General features: G+C 36.1%; 1 protein-coding gene across 3 annotated transcripts in view; it reads right to left on the bottom strand.

The window, feature by feature from the left end:
- The window catches only part of WDR47 (WD repeat domain 47), a 61,098-nt gene that overhangs the window by 2,266 nt on the left and 35,689 nt on the right, over window positions 1-23,143 (bottom strand). For all 3 annotated transcript variants that reach the window (XM_040626953.1, XM_040626954.1, XM_040626955.1), the window contains 7 exons: window positions 20,038-20,295; window positions 15,231-15,306; window positions 12,786-12,943; window positions 11,225-11,394; window positions 10,153-10,323; window positions 9,140-9,271; window positions 1,946-2,164 (listed from right to left, as the gene is read on the bottom strand). In XM_040626953.1, coding sequence (XP_040482887.1) covers window positions 1,946-2,164; window positions 9,140-9,271; window positions 10,153-10,323; window positions 11,225-11,394; window positions 12,786-12,943; window positions 15,231-15,306; window positions 20,038-20,295 — 1,184 coding nt within the window. The remainder of the gene's footprint in view (window positions 1-1,945; window positions 2,165-9,139; window positions 9,272-10,152; window positions 10,324-11,224; window positions 11,395-12,785; window positions 12,944-15,230; window positions 15,307-20,037; window positions 20,296-23,143) is intronic.

Raw genomic sequence — 23,143 nt, 5'->3', positions numbered from 1 at the left:
TCTCTAAGTCCCAGACATGGCTTCTTGCAGCGTCATGAACATGCTCAATTCACTCCTGCCTCACATCCTGGCCTGGCTTGTGCCTTCTCATCATTCAAGTCTCTGTGCAAATGGCACTTCCCTAAAGAGACCTACTCGAGCCTACCTAAAATATAAAATGGGCTTCTCCATCCACGCACTCTCTCCCACCTCACTAATTTTTTAACAGCACTTACCAATACCTGAAATTACATCATTTATTGTTTGCTTTTTATTTACCTCCAAAATGTAAGCTCCATCAAGGAGGAAGTTACCTGTCTTATTCATCTTTCTGTCTGTCCCTAGTTGATAGAAAATAAATATTTGCTTACTAAATAGTTAAAAATAAAACTAGATGCTGAAGCATAATTACATGTTATACACTAAGTTTTTTAAAGCAGAAGCAAATAGCTGTACATAATGCATATTTTAACATCTACCATCCCTGAACTCAAAATGATTTAGTGTAATAAATGATGATTCTTTCAAATATTTTAAAATTACTTAATAAGACTGTTCACTTGATTTGTTTAATAATTTGCTACAATTCACATCAATACAGTACCAGTAATTTGTTCAGTAAATACTATAAAACTAAAATTTGAAAATGTTATAAAGTTGATTACACCAGATTAACAACAACAACAAAAAGATCAAAATAGCCATAAAAATCCAAGAAGAGAGCACAGGCAGTAATTTCTCTGACATTGACAGTAGCAATATTTTTCTAGATATGTCTTCTAAGGCAAAGGAAACAAAAACAAAAATAAACTACAGGCACTACATCAAAATAAAAAGGTTCTGCACAGCAAAGGAAACAATCAACAAAACAAAAAGACAACCTATGGAATGGGAGAAGATATTTGCAAATGACATAACCTGATAAAGGGTTAGTATCCAAAATACTTAAGAACTTACACAACTGAACACCAAAAAACCAAACAATTCGATTAAAAATGGGCATATGACATGAACAGACATGCCTCCAAAGAAGACATACAGATGGCCAACAGACACATGAAAAGATGCTCAACATCACTAATCATCAGGAAATGCAAATCAAAACCACAATGAGATATCACCTCACACCTGTCAGAATGGTAAATAAAAAACACAAGAAACCACAGGTGTTGGTGAGGACTTGGGAGAAAAAGGAAAGGAACCCTTGTGCACTGTTGCTGAGAATGCAAACTGATGAAGCCACTGTGGAAAACAGTATGGAGGTTCCTCAAAAAATTAAAAATAGGATTATCATATGATCCAGTAATTCCATTACTGGGTATTTACCCAAAAAATGCAAAAACACTAATTCAAAAAGATATATGCACCCTTATGTTTACTGTAGCATTATCTACAATAGCCATGACATGGGAGCAACCCAAATATCCATCAACAGATGAATAGATAGATAAGATGTGGTATACAAACACATACACACAATGGAATATCTACATATACACAATGGAATATTACTCAGCCATAAAAAAGAATGAAATCTTGCCATTTGCAACAACATGGATGGAGGGCATAATGCTAAGTGAAATAAATCAGAGAAAGACAAACACCATATGATTTCACTCATGTGTGGAATTTAAGAAACAAAACAAAGAAAAAAAGAGACAAAAAAAAACCCAGACTCTTAACTATAGAGAAAAAACAGATGGTTACCAGAGGGGAGAGTGGGGGGGGATGGATGAAATAGGTGAAGGGGATTAAGAATACAATCATCTTGATGAGCACCAGGTGATGTATAGAATTGCTGAATCACCATACTGTATACCTGAAACTAATACAACACTGCACATTAATTATACTGAAATTTAAAAAATAAATTTAAAAAAAGTTATATGTGGATTAAAAAAAAAAAGAGAGATCCCAAATAGAATGGGAGAGACTACAAACAAAGAAAGAGGTCAATCTCCCTCACCTTGTAGGTCTGTCACCTTTATTTTCATATCATAGGATCCTGTTAGCAAGTAGTGAGCTCCAGGAGAGAATCGAACAGAGCGAACATCACTGGAATGAGGATGATAACTTTGTACCATTCTTCCTCCTCTTATGTCATACAACATGCAGCTAGAATCTTCTTGTCCTGTGGCTAAGAGACGGCCACTGGGATCTACAGCTACAGATGCCACTGCACTACCTGTATAGAAGAAAGAATAGAAGTTTCATAGGCAAAAATCAACACAGCTAAACTATAACAGCTAATTATGTTCACTGAACCATACACTAAAAATTAAATGAAGCTTATCACAACTGTTAAGGAAAAATCCAAATTAACATTCAACCAATAAACACTTGCATCCTTTTTAGAGACAAAGTATGAAGCAAGATGCTATGAGAAATAAGAAAGTCTGGTTTTTTGTCACTTGGGGGAACACCCGGGACACCACTACTTACAGTGCAATAGATGCACCACTGTTCCTAAGGCAGTGCTATCACTGTGGGGAAGGGTCCAGAACACTCCCATTACAAGCTTAGGGTCTAGTTAGGGCAACAAGAAATTACACAGCAAAATACGTTTTAGGACACAGTGTAGGAAATGTGTCTAAGCAACACACCAATAACTGCCAGAAGAAACTAGATGAAAATAAGCGCTGAGTCCACATGCTGCAGCCCTAAACCTAGACCGTGCACTTTCAATGGAGGCAATAATGCCTCCCCAAGGGGGTGTAAAATTGTTCTCAGGGGATGAAAAAATCTTAAACATTAACAGTAGTTTGTAGCCCTCCAAAGTTTAACCCCACCCAATAAAATCTTATTCCTAGTATTTAATTTCTCTGGCTAAATTCTCTGGAAAATTCTCTGGAAAAAAATTAATTTACTTTTTCTTCTTGCGTGGTGGGGGGAGCAATAATGAAAATAAAACTGAAGAACACTGCTCTGGGCATGGTAAAGAGTCTGCACTTTAACCTAGGAGCAATCAGAAGGCACTGAAGTACTGTGAGCAAGGTATGATGGGCTCTGGCTGTTGTGTGGACCATGGAATGAATGAAGGGGGCAAAAGGGAAAATGCAGAGTACAGTAAGGAAGCTCTCGCAGTGGTTAAGCTGAGAGGTGGTGGTGGTTTATCTCAGAGTGGTGGCAATAAAAATGGGAAGTAGTAGAGGGATTTTTTGGGGGGGCTAAAACAATACAATTTGCTTATGAATTGGTTATTGGAGGAAAGGAGAGAAAGAGGGATCCAGGGAGACTCTATCCAGCACGAACAATGGGTGGTAGAACCACTTAGGTGAGAAGGTCTGGGGCAGTTTTGTTTGAGAAGAGAAGTCAGGATTCAATAGTTGAAGACATGTTAAATTCGACATATCCTCTAATATAACCAAAAGGACATGTCAAGTAGGTGGATTAGAAATACGAGCCTCGCATGTAGAATACGTTTGGGCTAGAGATAAAAATTCAAGATCAGCATAGAAATTACACTTAAAGGTGGAGGAACAGATGTACTCATGTAGAGAAAGAAAGGAGACAAAAGTCCTAAGTCCTAGGGAATGCCAAAATTTAGAAACTGAGCAGAGCTAGAAGAACCAGGAAAGGATGACAAAATGGACATGCATATGTAATAGGATTTCTGAGACATCTGGGTAAGAAAGAGAGCAAGAAATTAAGGTAAGAGCTGCGAAGGGGATAAGGGGGTCAAAAGAGGAACTTTGGGGCATTGCCAATTCTAGAACATTTTTGTATATCTATGGTAGAGAAGAAAAGAAGGACAGATCCAGTAGAGAACGAGACAATGCTGCAAGAGAGAGCTGACCAAAAAGTTGAAGTCTCTGAGAAGGAGAGAAAAGGGGCTGAAAATAATTTAGCCAAACGGGGAAAGTCTGGAGATAAGTCAGTGATAAGTGTATAGAAACTAAGTAAACAAACCAAAAAATACAATTATTAACACCAAGAAAAACAAAAAGATGAAAGAAAAGGGGAAAAAAAGGATATGACTAGCACTGTAAGTACTAAAACAATGTGAGGAATGAATACCGATCTAACCAGGGGCGCCTGGGTGGCACAGCGGTTGGGCGTCTGCCTTCGGCTCAGGGCGTGATCCCGGCGTTACAGGATCGAGCCCCACATCAGGCTCTTCTGCTATGAGCCTGCTTCCTTCTCTCCCACTCCCCCTGCTTGTGTTCCCTCTCTCACTGGCTGTCTCTATCTCTGTTGAATAAATAAATAAAATCTTTAAAAAAAAAAAAAAAATACCGATCTAACCAAAAATGGTACAACTATATTGAAAGGATGGGACATAGGAAGTATGTGAGGGGATGAGGAACAGTAGGAATCAGAAAAGGATATAAAAATCTTCATCTTTTATGGTGGTAAGAGAATAAATAATCCTTAAAAAACTATGTCTACAGGCATGTTATTTAGAAATATGAAAATAAGGGGAAACTGCCTAGCTCAATTGGTGGAGCATGTGACTCTTGATCTTGCGATCGTGAGTTCAAGCCCCATGCTGGGTATAGAGATTACTTAACAAATAAAAGTTTTAAAAAAGAAATATGAAAATAAATATGAAAGTGCAACAATTACAAAAGTTAAAAACTGTTGTCTTGAAGAAATGGGAAATGAGGCAGCGGGTGGAGGACAGCAGACAATTCTCAGGGCAATGTGTTTCTTAATCAGTCTTATTGAACAGTTTAGTTCTTTTTTTAATTTTTTTTAAATTTTTAAAAAGATTTATTTTTATTTATTTATTTATTTATTTATTTATTATGAGTGGAGAGGAAGAAGCAGGCTCCCAATTTATTTATTTATTTATTATGAGTGGAGAGGAAGAAGCAGGCTCCCAGCAGAGCAGGGAACCGATGCGGGGCTCGATCCCAGAACCCTGGGATCACGCCCCAAGCTGAAGGCAGACGCTTAACGACTGATCCACCCAGGAGCCCCCGAACTATTTGGTGCTTTAAACCATGTTATACATTAATTTTGGTGACAATTCAAACTAAACTTTAACAAATCAATGATAACATATTCATATATAAAAATATAATTATATGTGTGTGTGTTCCAGAATCAAGTTTGCTAGAACGAATTGTATCTGGTTTGAATCAAAGTACAGAAAAAGGTCCATGTAGAAACTTAAAAAACAATAGAACAGATCAATGAAACTAGGAGCTGGTTCTTTGAAAAAAAAATGAATAAAATTGATAACCTCTAGCCAGACTTATCAAGAAAAAAAATCAAGTGGGATTTATTCCTGGGTCACAAAGGTGGTTAAATATTCTCAAATCATTCAACATGATACAGCACATCAATAAGAAAAAGGATAAGGACCATATGATCATTTCAATGGACACAAAAAAGCATTTGACAAAGTACAACATCTATTCATGATAAAAACCCTCAACAAAATAGGTTTAGAAGGAACATACGTCAATATAATAAGGGCCATTTATGAAAAATCTACAGCTAACATCATCCTTAATGGGGAAAAACTGAGAACATTTTCCCTAAGGTCAGGAACAAGACAAGGATGTCCACTCTCACCACTTGCACTCAACATAGTACTGGAAGTCCTAACCACAGCAACCAGACAACAAAAAGAAATAAAAGGCATCCAAACTGGTAAGGAAGATGTAAAACTTTCACTATTTGCAGATGATATATATATAACCTATATATAGATATAGATCTATAGATCTATATCTATATCTATCTATATATATATAGAGAGAGAACCTGAAAGACTCTGAAAAACTATTGGAATAAATGGATTTAGTAAAGTCACAGGATACAAAATCAATGTACAGAAATCTGTTGCATTTCTATACGCCAATAATGAAGCAGCAGAAAGAAATTAAGAAAACAATCCCACTTACAACTGCACAAAAAATAATACGATACCTAGGAATAAACCTAATCAAAGAGGTGAAAGACCCGTGCTCTGAAAACTATAAAACACTGATGAAAGAAATTGAAGACGACACAAAGAAATGGAAAGACATTCCATGCTCACGGATTGGAAGAATAAATATTGTTAAAATGTCTACACTACCCAGAGCAATCTACACATTTAATGCTATCGGCATCAAAATATCAACAGCATTTTTCACAGAACTAAAACAATTCTAAAATTTGTATGGAACTCAAAAGACCTCAAATAGCCAAAGCAATCTTGAAAAAGAAAAGCAAAGCTGGCGGCATCACAAGTCTGGACTTCAGATTATATTACAAAGCTGTCATCATCAAAACAGTATGGTACTGGCACATAACTAGGCAAATAGATCAACAGAAGAGAAGAGGAAACCCAGAAATGAACCCACAACTATATGGTCAATTAATCTTTGACAAAGCAGGAAAGAATATCCAAAGGGAAAAAGAGAGTCTCCACAACAAATGGTGCTGAGAAAACTGGACAGCCACATGCAAAAGAAAGCAACTGGACCAGTTTCTTATATCATACACAGAAATAAACTCAAAATGAATTAAAGACCTAAATGTGAGACCTTAAGCCATAAAAATACTAGAAGAAAACACAGGCAGTAACTTCTCTGACATTGGCCAAAGCAGTTTTCTAGATACGTCTCCTGAAGCAAGGGAAACAAAAGCAAAAATAAACTATTGGGACTCCATCAAAATAAAAACCATCTGCACAGTGAAGAAAACAATCAACAGAACTAAAAGGCAACCCACAGGATGGGAGAAGACATTTGCAAATGACATATCTGATAAAGGGTTAGTATCCAAAATATATAAAGCACTTACACGACTCAACACCAAAAAACCAAATAATCCAATTAAAGATGGGCAGAGACATGAAACAGAAATTTCTCCAAATAAGTCATACAGATGGCCAACAGACACACAAAAAGATTTCATCACCAATTACCATCAGGGAAATGTAAATAATGAGATATCACCTCACACCTGTCAGAATGGCTAAAAGCAACACAAGAAACAGTATGAAGGTTCCTCAAAAAGTTAAAGATAGATAGAACTACCCTACAATGCAGCAATTGCACTACTAGGTATTTATCCAAAGAATGCAAAAACAATCAAAGGGATACATTCATATAAAATGATACGTTTATAGCAGCATTATTTACAATAGCCAAATTATGGAAGTAGTTCATTGGACTTCCAATTATGGAAGGTATCCATCAACTGATGAATGGATAAAGAAAATGTGTGTGTGTATATAGCCATTCAAATGTGTGTGTGTGTATATATATATACACACACATACATTTTATCTATTCAATGGATATATATATACACATATATACATACACATATATACATATATACACATATTTTTACACACATATATACATACATACATACACACGTACACACACAATGGAATATTGTTCAGCCATAAAAAGAATGAAATCTTACCACTTACAATGACATGGATGGAGCTAGAAGGTATAATGCTAATGAAATAAGTCAGTCAGAAAAAGACATATACCACATGATTTCCACTCATATGGGGAATTTAAGAAACAAAATGAGCATAGGAGAAAAAGAGAAAAACAGAGACAAATCAAGAAGCAGACTCTTAATTATAGAGAACAAAGTGATGGTTACGGGGGGGGCAGGAAGGGGGATGAGTGAAATAGGTGATGGGGATTAGGAGTGCACTTGTGATGAGCACTGGGTGATGTATGTAAGTGTCGAATCACTAAATTGTACACCTGAAACTGATATAACACTGCGTGTTAACTGGAATTAAAATAAAAACTTAAAAAACCAAAAACAAAACCCCAGAGCACTGAGTGAGCCTCAAGCGAAACACTTAGCAATATTCACTGCATTGACGCCAATCCCCAGGGAGCTATATATGAACATGTGGCTGGTAATTTAATGGCACCTCTAGTCATAAATGAAGGTTTATTAAAATAGTAAGTAAAATATTCCTGAAAAAAAAAAGGTCCATGAAAGTCAAGAGAATAGACAAAGCATTAAAATAAAACACCACCACTACCAAAAAGTAGAAATAAAAGGCAGGCATTTTCACTTGGAATAGTGCCAAAGAATTGCTATTAAAAACTACAAAGGCAGAAAAGGGACTCCAAAATAAAATAAAGACAATGGCAGGATACTTCATCACTCTTAGATACCAGTGTTTTAAAAGGTGATACAACACAAAGAGCAGTACCCTCAGTTTACATGGAACAATCCAAGGTACACTGTTAAGTTTAAAATGTGAGGCATGTATTATATGCTACCATTTCTGTGTGCATGTATACATACATTTAGTGAAGACAGAAGATTATGATATATACAAACTTCTCGGTTATATACTTAAAGCTTTTGTATAGAGGAATAAATAAGAAACTGGTCCGTCGGCACTGGAGGAGATAATGCTAAATGAAATAAGTCAAGCAGAGAAAGACAATTATCATATGATTTCTCTCATCTATGGAACATAAGAACTAGGAAGATCGGTAGGGGAAGAAAGGGATAAAGAAAGGGGGGGTAATCAGAAGGGGGAATGAAGCATGAGAGACTATGGACTCTGGGAAACAAACTGAGGGCTTCAGAGGGGAGGGGTGTGGGGGAATGGGATAGACGGGTGATGGGTAGTAAGAAGGGCACGTATTGCATGGTGCACTGGGTGTTATACGCAACTAATGAATCATCAAACTTTGCATCAGAAACCAGGGATGTACTGTATGGTGACTAACATAATATAATAAAAAAACATTAAAAAAAAAAAAAAGAAACTGGTCCCTTAGGGAAAGACACCAAGGTACAGGAGTGGGAAGAAAATAATTTTGTTTAATTTCAATTTCTGTGGTGTGTATTAAAAAAATTTTTTAAAGGTGTGAGTTCTAAAATAGCCCTGGTAACATATTGTGATAAGCACTGGGTGTTAAGCACAACTAATGAATCGTCGAACACTACATCAAAAACTAACGATGTACTATATGTTGACTAACTGAAAATAAGAAAAAAAGGAAAAAAAGAAAAAAAATAGCCCTGCTAACATAATAATTTTACAAAGGAAGTAACAGAAGAAAGTATTTTGAAAGAACTTAAGGTAATCAATAAAATACCAAGTATTTATTATTTGTTGCTGTTTTTTTAACATATGTGTTGTGGGGGAGAGGAAGTAGCTAAGTGCATTTTACAAAGTTCCATTCTCATATAAATTCATTTTAATTCCAGAAAAACCTACCAGTGCCATGGAATGTCGTGCCAACAACACGAACGCAGCTTGGTACCCGAAGATCCCAAAACCTAACAGTCTTATCTTGGGAACCAGATGCAATCATCCAGCCACTCCAGGTATAAAGTGCTAAAATATGGCCTATAAAAGATCATATAGTCAGTTATTACTGTGGAACAAACAGTATTTTTCCTTAACACATTCAAAGGTAGGTACTCATTATTAGACATGTAATGATCTGGTTAATCAAATATACTAGCTGGTAGAGATTTTCCACATGTATCAAATATATTGGCAATTTTCTTTTTTTTTTTTTTAAGATTGTATTTGAGAGAGAGAGAGAGTGCACAGAGGGAGAGTGAGAGAGAGAAGCAAACTCCCTGCTGAGCAGAGAGCCCAATGTGGGACTCCATCCCAGGACCCTGAGATCATGACCTGAGCTGAAGGCAGATGCTTAACCAACTGACCCACCCAAGTGCCCCCATATTTGCAATTTTCAAAAAACTGAAATTCACTAAAATTCACACATGAAAACCATACTAAGCAATCTGTTTTGTGATTCAGCATTTCAGGATATCATAAATAGTACTGAAAAAAATATTATCATTTGAAATTATGGTAAATTATGGCAAAGCACAGGATTGTGGGGTTAGACCACTGGCTTTGCAAGAGACAAACCTGAGGTAATATCTCAGTTCTGCCATGTTTAGTTGTAAGATACTGGTCAAGTCTTGCCTTTTCAAGTTTTATTTATTTCATGTGTAAGATAGAGATAAAACTTTGTGATTTATAAGGTTGTTGATTAAATTAAGGCATTATCTGTATAAGCCAAGGACTTAGCACACCAGGAAAATGTTATTTATCATTACTGTGTTATCAAAAGTTCCCAATTTAAATTTTTAAAATAAAAATTTCCTGTCCTGAAGAAGTCCCTTTTGATAAAACGTACCCCACTAATGAAAATGCGGGGGGGAAGCACATGTTGAACAAAAAGAAAAGTAGCATCTAAGACTGTCACATACCAGTATGTCCACTCAGAGCATGCAGGCCCTGTCCTCTTTGACAGTCAGTTGTATAAATGTTACAATCCCCTGCTCCAGCACTTATCAAAATGGCTCCACCACTTTCTGGGCCTTCCATAAATGCCAAGTCTCTAATTGTCCCGTCATGCATACTAAATTCCAGATCCGGTCCTGAAACAACAATAAGAATTAAAAAAAAAGATGCTGCTCAACTTACTGTGATAATTTGAGATTGCTAAACTGTCTCAAAACTAAGCAAGAATAATGGTAGAGAGGTGTGGTTTATATTTTCATTTAGGGATTAATACTATAATCAATTTCACTTTACTGAGCAAAGAACTTTAAGTGGGTTTTTTTGTTTTTTATTTTTTAAGATTTTTTATTTATTCACTTGAGAGAGACAGAGAGACAGCAAGTGAGAGCATGGGCTGGGGGGAGAAGCAGGCTCCCCAGCTGAGCAGGGAGCCGAGGACCCCAGGATCTTGACCTGAGCTGAAGATAGACGCTTAACCAACTGAGCCACCCAGGTGCCCCAGCAAAGAACTTTAAGAAATCAATACTGATTCAGTTATCACCATCCCTAAAACAGAGCTATACATAGTTATCTTCTTTTTTATCCCAAAGGAAATGAAAGAGAAGACAGGTACTCTCCATAACATATCCATTAATGCACTGTTAGTAGTAATTTAAAAGTCACCTTTCTGATAACAATAATTTTTTAAAGATTTTATTTTATTTGAGAGGAGAGAGAGAACAAATGGGGAGTGGCAGAAGGAGAGGGAGAAGCAGACTCCCCACTGAGCAGGGAACCCTACCTGAGCCGAAGGCAGATGCTTAACTGACTGAACTACCCAGGCATCCCTGATAACAATAGTTTTCAATTATTAGACAACAACTATAAGAACTTACTAAAAAAGAATCATGCCTTATGAAGGCAACTAAGCAATTATAATATAAAAAAACTCTCCTTAAGGCTATGTTCTTAGATTATGTTGAAAATAATACAGAGATATAACAAACATACAACACAGGGAAACATTGGTAAGCTACTGCTTACATACTTGGGACCTACCTGTTGCATTACAAGTCTCTGCATTGAAGGGCAGAACTTTGACATATTTGTCATTTGATCCTGTTGCTAATAACTGTCCACAAGGACTCCAGGCCACACAGTAAATGGATCCTTTATGATGTTTATTCCTTTTAAAACGTACCACTGGCTGCTTAGGGATGTCATGTGCACTAAAAAGAAAATTACAGAAAGACATTTCAATTTCTTGCCTGCTAAAGTTAATGAAGTTCTATATTATGATTGTTCTTGAGGGAGGGAGCAAAAAAGTATCAGACAACACATCAATAACAATTTTCAAAATCTTGGAAGAAATAAATTTAAAGCATATTTAAAATCCAAAAGAAAAATTATGAACTATTATTAGACTAACCTAACTCTTATCTCAGACCACATAGGAAAAAAGATTACTTTTTAAAAAGTCTCCATTTTACGTATTTTTCATGGATTTTAACTAAGAAACACAGAAGAATGAAAAAAGAGCTACTAATGCTTCCAAATTCGAAAAGTTCAAAAAACATTAAACATAATATGAGCAATTGATGGGGACTGAGGGAAGGTAAGGGATGAATAAAAAATAAAGGAAGCAAGAATTCTTTCTGGAATTTCAAATCTGGCAAGGGCTGATGTCTTGACTATTCACATACAGTAAGACGGGTGTAAGTGTTCTGGTCCAGTACAAAGTACTAGGCCTTAAAGGACAGGAAGAATTTTTACAGAAAAAGATGATGGCAGGAGAAGAGCTCCAGTGAAGACAAAATATAGTAGGGAAAGTGCCAGCCGAATGTGCAGGGTGGGAAACAGTCTGTGGGGCTAGCAGGGAGAAGCCCAGGGCATTCTGGAGACTGAGTGGGATGTCACTATAGTAGGTGAGGAGCTGCAGGCATGGCTGTGGAAGGTCCTGAATAACCATGCTCCTCAAGAGCATGGCTTTTAATGGGAGTCAAACATTGGTTTAGTGGAGTAATAGCATCTTATCTGCACAGACTAATATTTAAAACACAGACTAATATTAGGATACTAAAGATTTTATCAGACATGATACTATCAAATCTGTGTAAGAAAATGTACATGTTTTTGGAGGTTCATCCTAAAGGGTGAAATGACATATATAGGATTTACCTTAAAATACTTTAGCAAACAAACAAAAAGGATGAAGCAAATATGACAAAACACTTGACAATTACTTCATTTCACTGTACTAATCCCTACTTTTGTATACGTTTGAAAGTCTTCATAATTAAAAACAGAAAAAGAGGACAGATAAATCACCAATACTAGAAGGTGCTTAATACTGATCTAGAAAATAGATCAGATCAAAAGATTCTTTTTAGTTGCATATATAATTCATGGCCTAATCAAAACATTCCATGACAAAAATTTATAAAATTAGTCAATGATTCTCATGTATATTTCTTAAGCATTAAAAATAAAAATTTAAAGGCTTAATAAAAAGAAAAGAAATAAAAATGAAATGCTACTGAATGGCAATTCTGAAAAAGGAACCAATAGAGCTAAATTAAAAACTAAAGCAAGAATGATAGTACAAACGACCTATCCTTACCTTGGATCAATTACTTCTGGATAGGCACATACTCTCAAAGTTTTTGAATTTGAACCTACAGCATATAAACCACCACCTGGATGAAAAGCCACTGCTCTAACAGCTTGTGTGTCTTCTAGGGTATTAATACAAACAAACTGCTTTTTTGATTTGTCATCCTGTGGAAAGAATAAATAGGAAAGTCATCTTATGAAAAAAATGAATTTGAAAGAATCCACCTTTAGCCCAGTTTAAATTTATTTGAACTGTATTATTCACTTTATCACTTTATGTTCACTACCTATAATCACATTTTCTTTTATTTTTATTTTATTTTAATGTTTTTTATTATATTATGTTAGTCACCATACAGTAACATCCCTGGTTTCTGATGTAAAGTTCGATGATTTGTTAGTTGCGTATAACACCCAGTGCACCATGCAATACGTGCCCTCCTTACTACCCATCACCAGTCTATCCCATTCCCCCACTCCCCTCCCCTCTGAAGCCCTCAGTTTGTTTCTCATAGTCCATAGTCTCTCATGCTTCATTCCCCCTTCTGATTACCCCCCCTTTCTTTATCCCTTTCTTCCCCTACTGATCTTCCTAGTTCTTATCACATTTTCTTTTAAATGGCAAATTCAAATTAACCCAAATTTTTCTACTTTTTTGCTGTCCATTATTGAACTAAGTTCAGAAAGTTCATTAACATTCAAGTTTCTCTTTGCTTACTATGACAAAACAGAAGCCTATGCATTCTCATATAAAGTTATCTTTAACTATAAAGAAAAAATAGCCCACATATATAATTTTTATAAAATTAACAATCTCATTTGTGTTTCTAAAAGTAGGAAGTGTAAGACTATTACTCAATCCACTTCCACTTGGGTGGGGGTGGTGGGGGATAGTTTACCATTAGCTTCAGCAATGAATACTTTAATATTTCAAACTGAAATTGTAAAATACTCTTTTAAAATTATAAAATGATTTTAATCAGAACATTTAATTTGAACCTCACTTTTATTTTAAACTGTCAACCTATCTGTCCTCTTCCGAGAAAGGCAAGTTGAAGCAGTTCTATATAAAAGCTTTGATGACTCCTGCTATTAATATCATTTGAAACTACCCTGCTATCCTTACCACAATGGACTGGACCTGGAACAGGGACCTCTAGACTGGGTGTAGTCAACAGACCTAACCAAATCCTACCTTTGGGAAGTATGAATGTCAAGTACACACACTGAGGCAAGTCACTTCAGCTCTAGGATCCATAGTGACTATATCAATGAAGAGATTATGCCCTCTCCCTACACAAACTTTTATGTATTCATGCAATAAATAAATCCTGATGGGGGAACGGGGTAAAACCTGATAGGTCATACTATGTCTGTCTTACGTAACTGAATTCTTTTATTATTCATTTGAATTTATTTGATTAGAAATGCTACATTTTCCATTAACCCACATACAAGAAATGTGACTGCCAAATGAACACAATGGTAGATATGAGAAAAAGTGAGGGAAATGACTAATTGATTAAATTGCCTATAGCACACTAATAATAATTACTAAGGGTTGCTTTAGAACAGATGTGGCAGAGCCACCAATTAACTTTATTTGCTCTTCTTCAGTGTGTTTAAATATTTTATGAAACATTGCTATTTTTAAAAATAGATTTCACATAAAAATCTACATTCCTATAATTTCTTGACAATCAAAAGAACTGGAAACACTAGATAAGCATATTGCTTTGTGCAAGGGACAAATATTCTTATGTGCTTATCACAATAGTCAACTTTATTCATTTGTTACCTGTTTGGCCTCATAAGCATCTGAAATAATGGCTTTGTTTATGGTGTTAAAATTTGAACCAAAGAGGGAAGCCTGGGTGGCTCAGTTGGTTAAGCAACTGCCTTCGGCTCAGGTCATGATCCTAGGGTCCTGGGATTGAGCCCCGCATGAGCAGAGAGCCCCCACTGAGCAGGGAGCCTGCTTCTCCTTCTCCCTCTGCCACTCCCCCTGCCTGTGCTTTCCTGCTCTCTATCAAATAAATAAATAAAATCTTTTTTAAAAAATCTGAACCAAAGAAAATAAGATAGAATGAAGCTGTATAGTAGTTAAGGGAAGGATGTCTGGTTTCAAAGAAAAAACAGCTGCACTGATGAGAAGCCCAAAAGAAATACCAATAATATCTAAACAAATTAACCATAGGGCTCAAAGAGTAGTACACAGCCCCAACTCATGAGCCAAGATTGCTACTGGGCCATTAAAATGAATACTTTCAAATATTTTCTGAGGCAACCTCTTCACTTATCCGGTGAAAGCTCAACTACCTTGAGACAAATAACATCATTAACAATAATGATTATTTCTAAAACTGGTTCTTTCTATGAATTGAGAATTCCTTAGCAATATCCGCAGGTATATATAAAAGTAATAATGAAACCTCCTTCACCAAAGTATTACCTCTTCCCCTCTTGACCTTGATAGATTCCCTGAAGAATCTCCAAGAGGCGGCTTAATGACTGAATGTTCTGATGAGCTGTGTGAATAGAAATTCAAATAAAGTTTACTCTGAATATAAAACAGACCCTAATTTATCTTTTCAATCTCTAATATTTATTTTTTTTGGTAAATGACCCACACCGACCCCAAAGTAACTCTCTGAAGCCATTTATTAAGAGGCTCTGAGACTCAGTGACACCAAGCATAGTTGTAAGGAGGGAGTGAGAAGCCATTCTGGAAAGCAGATTAAGTGAAGTTTACAAATTTTATAGTGAGATGTCAAGTAGCTTTCCCCTGCTGAGTTCTAGAATCCTGGATGCTATGCTTAAATGTTATCCCAGGAAGGAACTTGGATTGCTCTTTAGGAAAATTATCTGGCTCAAGAGAAAAGACTAACAGAAGCAGACAGTTGAGAGTCTTCAGTAAAACAATGTTCCTCCTTAATCACATTTTGCCAGGTAGACAGATCCATCTATATACATAGCCTTCCTTCCAATCGGCTTTTTTTTTTTTTCTTTATGCCTCACTCTTTATGGATAGTCAGAGATTTCCAGATACTTGAAGAAAGTTTCCTAGATAAAAGCCAGAGACTAAAACAAACAGAAAAAGTGGGGTGCCTGGGTGGCTCAAGTTGGATCAGGTCATGATCTCAAGGTGCTGGGATCAAGCCTCAAGTCAGGCTCTACGCTCAGTGGAGAGTTTGCTTCTTCCTCTGCCCCTCCCACTGCTTGTATGCCTGCACACACACACTCTCTCTCTCTCTCTCTCTCAAATAAATAAAATCTTAAAAAGAAAATAAAACGACAGAAAAAGGAATTTGGTTTATATTTCCCTGATGATAAGTGATGTTGAGCATTTCTTCATGTGTCTGTTGGCCATCTGTATGTCTTTGGAAAAATGTGTATGTATGTCTTCTCATTTTTAAATTGGATTATTTGTTTTTGGAGTGTTGAATTTTATTAGTCCTTTACATATTTTGGATACTAACTCTTTATCAGATATGCCATTTGCAAATACTTCTCCAATTCCAAAGGTTACTTTTCAGTTTTGTTGATTGTTTCCTTCACTGTAGAGAAGCTTTTCATTTTGATGAAATCCCAATGGTTTATTTTTGCTTTTGTTTCCCTTGCCTCAGGAGACATACCTAGTAAGAGGTTGCTACAGCAGATATCAAAGAGGTTGCTGCCTATGTTCTCCTCTAGGATTTTAATGGTTTCATATCTCAGATCTAGGCCTTTAATCCATTTTGAATTTATTTTTGGGTATGGTACAAGAAACTGGTCCAGTTTCATACTTTCGCATGTTGCTGTCCAATTTTCCCAACACACCATTTGTTAAAGAGACTATCTTTTTCCCATTGGTTATTCTTTCCTGCTTTGCCAAAGATTAATTGACTATATAGTTGTGGGTTCATTTCTGGGCTTTCTATTCTGTTCTATTGATCTATTTTTATGTCAGTACCATGCTGTTTTGATCACTATGGCTTTGTGATATAACAAATCAAAACTACAGTGAGATATCACCTCACATCTGTCAGAATAGCTAAAAGCAACAATACAAGAAACAACAGATGTTGGCAAGGACGTGGAGAAAGGGGGACACTCTTGCACTGCTGGTGGCAATGCAAAGTGGTACAGCTACTCTGGAAAGCAGTAGGAAGATTCCTCAAGAAGTTAAAGGTAGAACTACCCTACAATGCAGTAATTGTACTACTAAATATTTACCCAAAGAATGCAAAACACTAATTCAAAGGAATACATGCATATAAAATGATATGTTTAAAGCAGCATTATTTACAATAGCCAAATTATGGAAGCAGCCAGGTGTCCATTAATTGATGAATGGATAAAGAAAATATGGTATGGAATATTATTCAGCCATAAAAAAGAATGAAATCTTGCCATTTGCAATGATGTGGACAGAGCCAGAGAGTATTATGCTAAGTGAAATAAGTCAGAGAAAAACAAATACCATATGCTTTCACTCATATGTGGAATTTAAGAAACAAAACAAATGAGCAAAGGGGATAAAAAAGAGAGAGAGGCAAACCAAGAAACAAACTCTAACTACAGAGAACAAACTGATGGTTACCAAAGGGGAAGTCGGTAGGGGGAAGGGTTAAATAGGTGATGGGGATTAAGAAGTGCACTTGCTATGATGAGCCCTGGGTGTTAGCATGTAAGTGTTGAACCACTATATTGTATAACTGAAACTAATATTATATTGTATGTTAACTAGCTGGAATTTAAATAAAAACTTTAAAAAAAAAACAAAAAGGAATTTGGAAGGAGGGAGGCAATTCAGGAAACAAAACATACAAAACAACTTAAATTCTTAGAGATGTAAGAGTAAATAATAAATCCAGGAAACAAGAATGGGATCTACAAAAAAAAATTTTTTTTAAGGAAAATTAGATAATAAGAGCTTAGAAAATAACAATATGGTAGAAAACAACCAATAGAAAATGGAAGTGAGGAAACTGCTAAATAAAAAATATTTTTTCAATTTTCCAGAACTTAAGTTTCTAGCCTAAAATGGCCCATTAGTACCCAGGAGAATGGAAGGAAAATAGACTTATTCTGATGAATATCATCATGAAATTTTTAGAACATCAGCGAAGAGAAAGTCCTAAAAAATGCCAGATGGAAAAAACAGCAGTCTTCGTACAAAGGATCAGGTCACAACGGCATCAGACTTCTTAACAAGAACACGGAAACGTAGCAATACCTGTGAAACCCTAAGCAATGATCTCCATCCTAGACCTCTATACTGAGCTATTCTAACAAATAAAATGGGAAATAGTTAGACATGCAAGGTCTCAGAAATTTTACCTCTAATTTGCCCATTTTCAGGAAACTACATGAGATCCTGAAAACACAGGATCCAATACAGAAAAGAGGCAAAGGAAATTCCCAGGAGGAGGGTGAAAGGAAGTCTCAGGACTCTCAGGCCTCAGTAGGATGGCCTGGAGGTAATGAATATAAATTGAAGCAAGAGCGATCCTGGAGGATGTCTCCCAAGGGGGAAAATGGAAAAGAGACAACTACTTGATACTTTGTACTACAATGAGAGAAGTTTTATGATTTTACGTTTTGTCAAGTGATCAGCAGAGAGGTTAGTGAGAGGTACTAAGAAAATTAAATACGTGCACACATAAAAGGCACACCAAAAATGAGGCAATTAATGTCTCCATGAAAAATAAAAGTTGCATGAAAAGGAAACGTAATCCTATTACATGACTCAGATGTAAATAACATTTACATGGCCATGGTAATGTTAACACTGATTACTCATTTTAACAAAAATTGATATATATTGGAAAGAAAGAGTAGACAAAGTGAATGTACTGTGGGTGAGGAGTATGGTAGCTAAATCTAACCGGCAGGGAATCAACAGAAAATAAAAATAGTAACAGAAGCATGTTATTCAGAAATGTGGAGATATATAGTACAAGAAACAGCTAACTGGGTTGAAAATGGCAGTGTATCAGAAATAGAAATCATAGACAAAGATGGATAAGACAGGCTTGAAGTGCTATTTGTGTTTTTAAAACATGTATGTGTGTTACTTTAATTTTTTAAAAAATCAATTTTAAAATTTGAGTCCTAGTTTTCGGAGTGCAAAAATACAGTTATAGAAACTGTAATAAGGAAGTAAATATTAATAAACTTCTGCTCTTAAATATAAAACTAGAATCCTTGATACAAAATTTATAAGGCCAATCTAATTTCTGTAAGCATCCAAAGGCCCTAAGCAAGTTATACACTCTCAAAGGTGTTTAATGTTAAGAATAGATGAAAAAGGGATGTCTGGGTGGCTCAGTCGGTTTAGCGTCTGCTTTTGGCCCAGGTCATGATCCCAGAGTCCTGGGATCGAGTCCCACATTGGCTCCTTGCTCAGCAAGGAGTCTGCATCTCCTTCTGCCTGCCATTCCCCTGGCTGTGCCCTGGCAAATGAATAAATAAAATCTTAGGAAAAAAAAAAAAGAATAGATGAAGAAACTCATATGTGGAATGTAAGAAACGAAACAAATGAGCAAAGGGGGAAAAAAAAGAGACAAACCAAGAAACAGACTCTTAACTATAGGGAACCAACTGATGGTTACCAGAGAGGAGGTGGGTAGCAAGGGGGAAGGGTGAAATAGGTTTTGGAGATTAAGGAGTGTACTTGTGAGGATGAGCACTCGGTGATTAAAAACTTAAAAAAAAAAAGAATAGATGAAGAAAATACTCAAGTATTCCTATTGCATAAATGAACACTTGTTTACTAATGATAGCAAGAAAAAAAATTTCCCTGATTAGTGAAAACATAAATATGCAAGATGTCTTCAATTGTGGTAACTGCCAGACTGCCAAGACTCTCTTGCTGCAATTATCCCAACATGTTATAAAACATCTTGTGCCCTCAAAGTCTGTGAATTAAATATTATTTGTCAAAAGGTACCAATGGCAAAAAAAAAAAAAAAAGAAAGAAAAGAAAGAAAAAGAAAATCAGGGAGAAGATAAAGATCTATGAGTAAAATGACATAAAAAATAGAATTGTCTTAGTGGTAGTGAGAAAGCAGAAATAAAAATAGGAGAACAAAGACTACTAAGAAATTAGAAGTTAGTAGAAGAGAATACAGATAAATACAGATTAGAAAAAGATTTGGTATGTAATGAGCTCCAAAAACGTATTTGTAAGGCTCCAAAGAGAAGTTCAACTTTCTAGGCTTCCAATCATTAATAGCATGTTAATATTTCCAGGTTTTACAAAGTAAAGTACTTACATTTGGTTTCCACAAGGTGATTCCTCAAGAAAAGGTATGTGATTTGTTGAACCAGGATTACGTGGGGTGCTTGTGTGAATATTTGAAGCATCATGTGTTAGTCTCTGACTGGAGTCTTGGGGTGGTGTACCAAAACTAGTTAGAGAAGAATTAGTAGATCCATTGCCTTTGCTCCCATTACATTGCTGGTTGAGTGCTGACACCTCATTACCAAGGCTATCCATTCCAATATTTAATTCACCAAGCTTTTGAATGGACCTATAAAATAAAACAATGCAATTAAATTAAAATGAAAACTTAATCACATTCTTAAAACATATAGAAGAAGAGCACCTAGGTGGCTCAGTCAGTTAAGTGTCTCCCTTCAGCTCAGGGTGTCATCTCAGGGACCTGGGAACAAGCCCCTGCTTCGGGCTCCCTGCTCAGGGGGGAGTCTGCTTCTTTCTCTCCACCCCCTCCAACCGCTGGTGCTCTTTCTCTCACATGCTGTCTCAAATAAATAAATCTTTTATATATAAATATATATATATATATAAATAAAATAAGTTTGAGAAGGTAAATACAGGCACATAAAAGATATAAATGTAAGTTCAGTACTAAAAAATTACCATGACTGGCTTAAGACATAACCAAGATACCGAAAGATCCAAATTTTCCTACAGTATGCCACTGTAGGATATAGATATTTTACCATTTTACCATAAAAACATTAAAAAAATCTGTTTCTGGGGTGCCTGGGTGGCACAGCGGTTAAGCGTCTGCCTTCGGCTCGGGGCGTGATCCCGGCGTTGTGGGATCGAGCCCCACATCAGGCTCCTCCGCTATGAGCCTGCTTCTTCCTCTCCCACTCCCCCTGCTGTGTTCCCTCTCTTGCTGGCTGTCTCTATCTCTGTCGAATAAATAAATTTAAAAAAATCTTTAAAAAAAAAATCTGTTTCTCTCCAGTATAACTTTGATTTAATTTTCAGTTTGAAACAATTTCCCAAAATAGCAAAAATATCACCACTACCAAAATTTCTCACCAACAAAACAAAACAAGCCATTTTCATCTCCTCTCTCTAGTAACATCATGTCGACTAGGAAATGAAGGATTAGAACAGGCCATGATGGGGCACAGTCAAGTGGCGTCCTATTAGTCACACATTCATTCATTCTACAGACTATCTGCCAGGCTCTGATCTAGGCACTAGGGAGATAGAGCAGGAAGCAAAACAAGTTAGCCTCAAGGTCTTTCCCTCATCACAAGTCTTCCTATATCAGGGTAGACTGACTTCTTTTGTGGGACTCAGGACTCCAAACAGCACAAAGAGGAAGCCACAGGCTCTGTTAAGATTTAGACCCAGAACTGGCCCGGCATCACTTTCTACAGCCTAGATTCACTATGAGAGAGAAGTACACAAGGGGTATGATTACCAAGAGGTGTTGTGGTTTATTGCATTTTCTAGTTTTCCCACATTAAACGTGTGTGTGTGTGTGTGTGTGTGTGTGTGTGTGTGTTTAGGGCTTAGAAAAGACTTTAAAAGAGCAGTTCAATATTATTAAAGGAATTGGCAGCCATTACTAAATATATATGTTAATAATTTTAACTAGGCTGCATTTCCCAAATTGTTTTTTATAAAACACTAATCCTGTGAAATGCTCCCCAAAAAGAATGAGTCTGGGGTCAAGTCAATTTGGGAAATGCTAAGTATAAAGTCTAAAATGCTAACATCATTTTGACTCTCTAAGAGTGGGGACGATGAGGCTGAATGTGCTCATAGTAAGTGCCAAATCAGAGGTGCTGTTTATTAGTATTAACAGAAACAAAATATCAAGAAGTATGAAGTAGTGATACTGTAGTGATACAGTACTCTTGGAAAAGAGACGCAAAATTTAAACCTGGAAACTATGCTCCACTGCTAGACTGATTTGAAAAAATAAAACATTAAGGAGGCAAGTATTTTACTTCATAGATTCTATCTCTATTCAATATATCCATGGAATTAGGTACTTCAAAGTCCTGGTACTGGCTCAGATATATAAAATTAAGGGCCTAGAAAAAAAGGGTTGAATAAAAGTATTAAAGTGTTAGAAAATAATAGATAAAAGAGGAGAACAACAGAATTTATATGAAACTAACTTACAAAAGCTAAATAATAAGAAATAATTTGAATTCTATTTATAATTGTCTTTAAAGGAAGGATGGGGCACCTGGGTAGCACAGTCGTTAAGCATCTGCGTTCGGCTCAGGGCGTGATCCCAGCGTTCTGGGATCGAGCCCCGCATCAGGCTCCTCCGCTGGGAGCCTGCTTCTTCCTCTCCCACTCCCCCTGCTTCTGTTCCCTCTCTCGCTGGCTGTCTCTCCGTCAAATAAATAAAATCTTTTTAAAAAAATAAATAAAGGAAGGATAAACTATCTTGAGCAGTTTAACTTTTTTTCTGAGGAAGTACATCCCTTATCACTATTAGGATCACAGAACCTTGCCACTTTATTTTCTGATTTAATGCTAGCTATCTGCTTCCACTGAAAAATAAACAGGAAATCCAACTGCAACCATGGCCTTTATGGATATGAAGAAGACATCTAAGAACCAGAAATGGCAGTTAATCAAAATAGGATAATTCTGATAAGCCACTGACTTATCAGAGATGTAAGAAAATGATCCTCAAATGCAATGTTCAGAAGCCTATTTAGACTCTTTAGATTACCACTATAAACATTTCTTGTATGAAAGTTTGAAGACGGAATCAGTTTCAGGCTCATTGACTTGCACAACCCTCAGAGTATCAAGCAGATTACTTCCTATATTATTGAATCAAGTAAAGAACTGACAGGCACCACAGCATTGCCTAATCATAATCACAATAATAACCTACATTTATGGTGCATTTCCTATATGCCAGGAATTATTCCAACTGATTTTTTATATATTAACTTATTTAATTTTCTAACAAACATTGCTCATTTAAATATATAAATTCTAGTTTATTGATTTTTAAAGACACATTATTATCTATCTACACCCTATAATTTTAAAAACAATGTAAGGACATATTGTCTTGGCAGAAATTATAAGAAAGAATAATTTTAATATATTGAATTCTAAAGAATCTGAAAGTTAAGGAC

The sequence above is a fragment of the Ursus maritimus genome, unplaced genomic scaffold (genome assembly GCF_017311325.1).
Source record: "Ursus maritimus isolate PB19 unplaced genomic scaffold, ASM1731132v1 scaffold_12, whole genome shotgun sequence".
Classification (NCBI taxonomy): Eukaryota; Metazoa; Chordata; class Mammalia; order Carnivora; family Ursidae; genus Ursus; species Ursus maritimus.
This window is presented reverse-complemented; position numbering and strand designations above follow the sequence as displayed.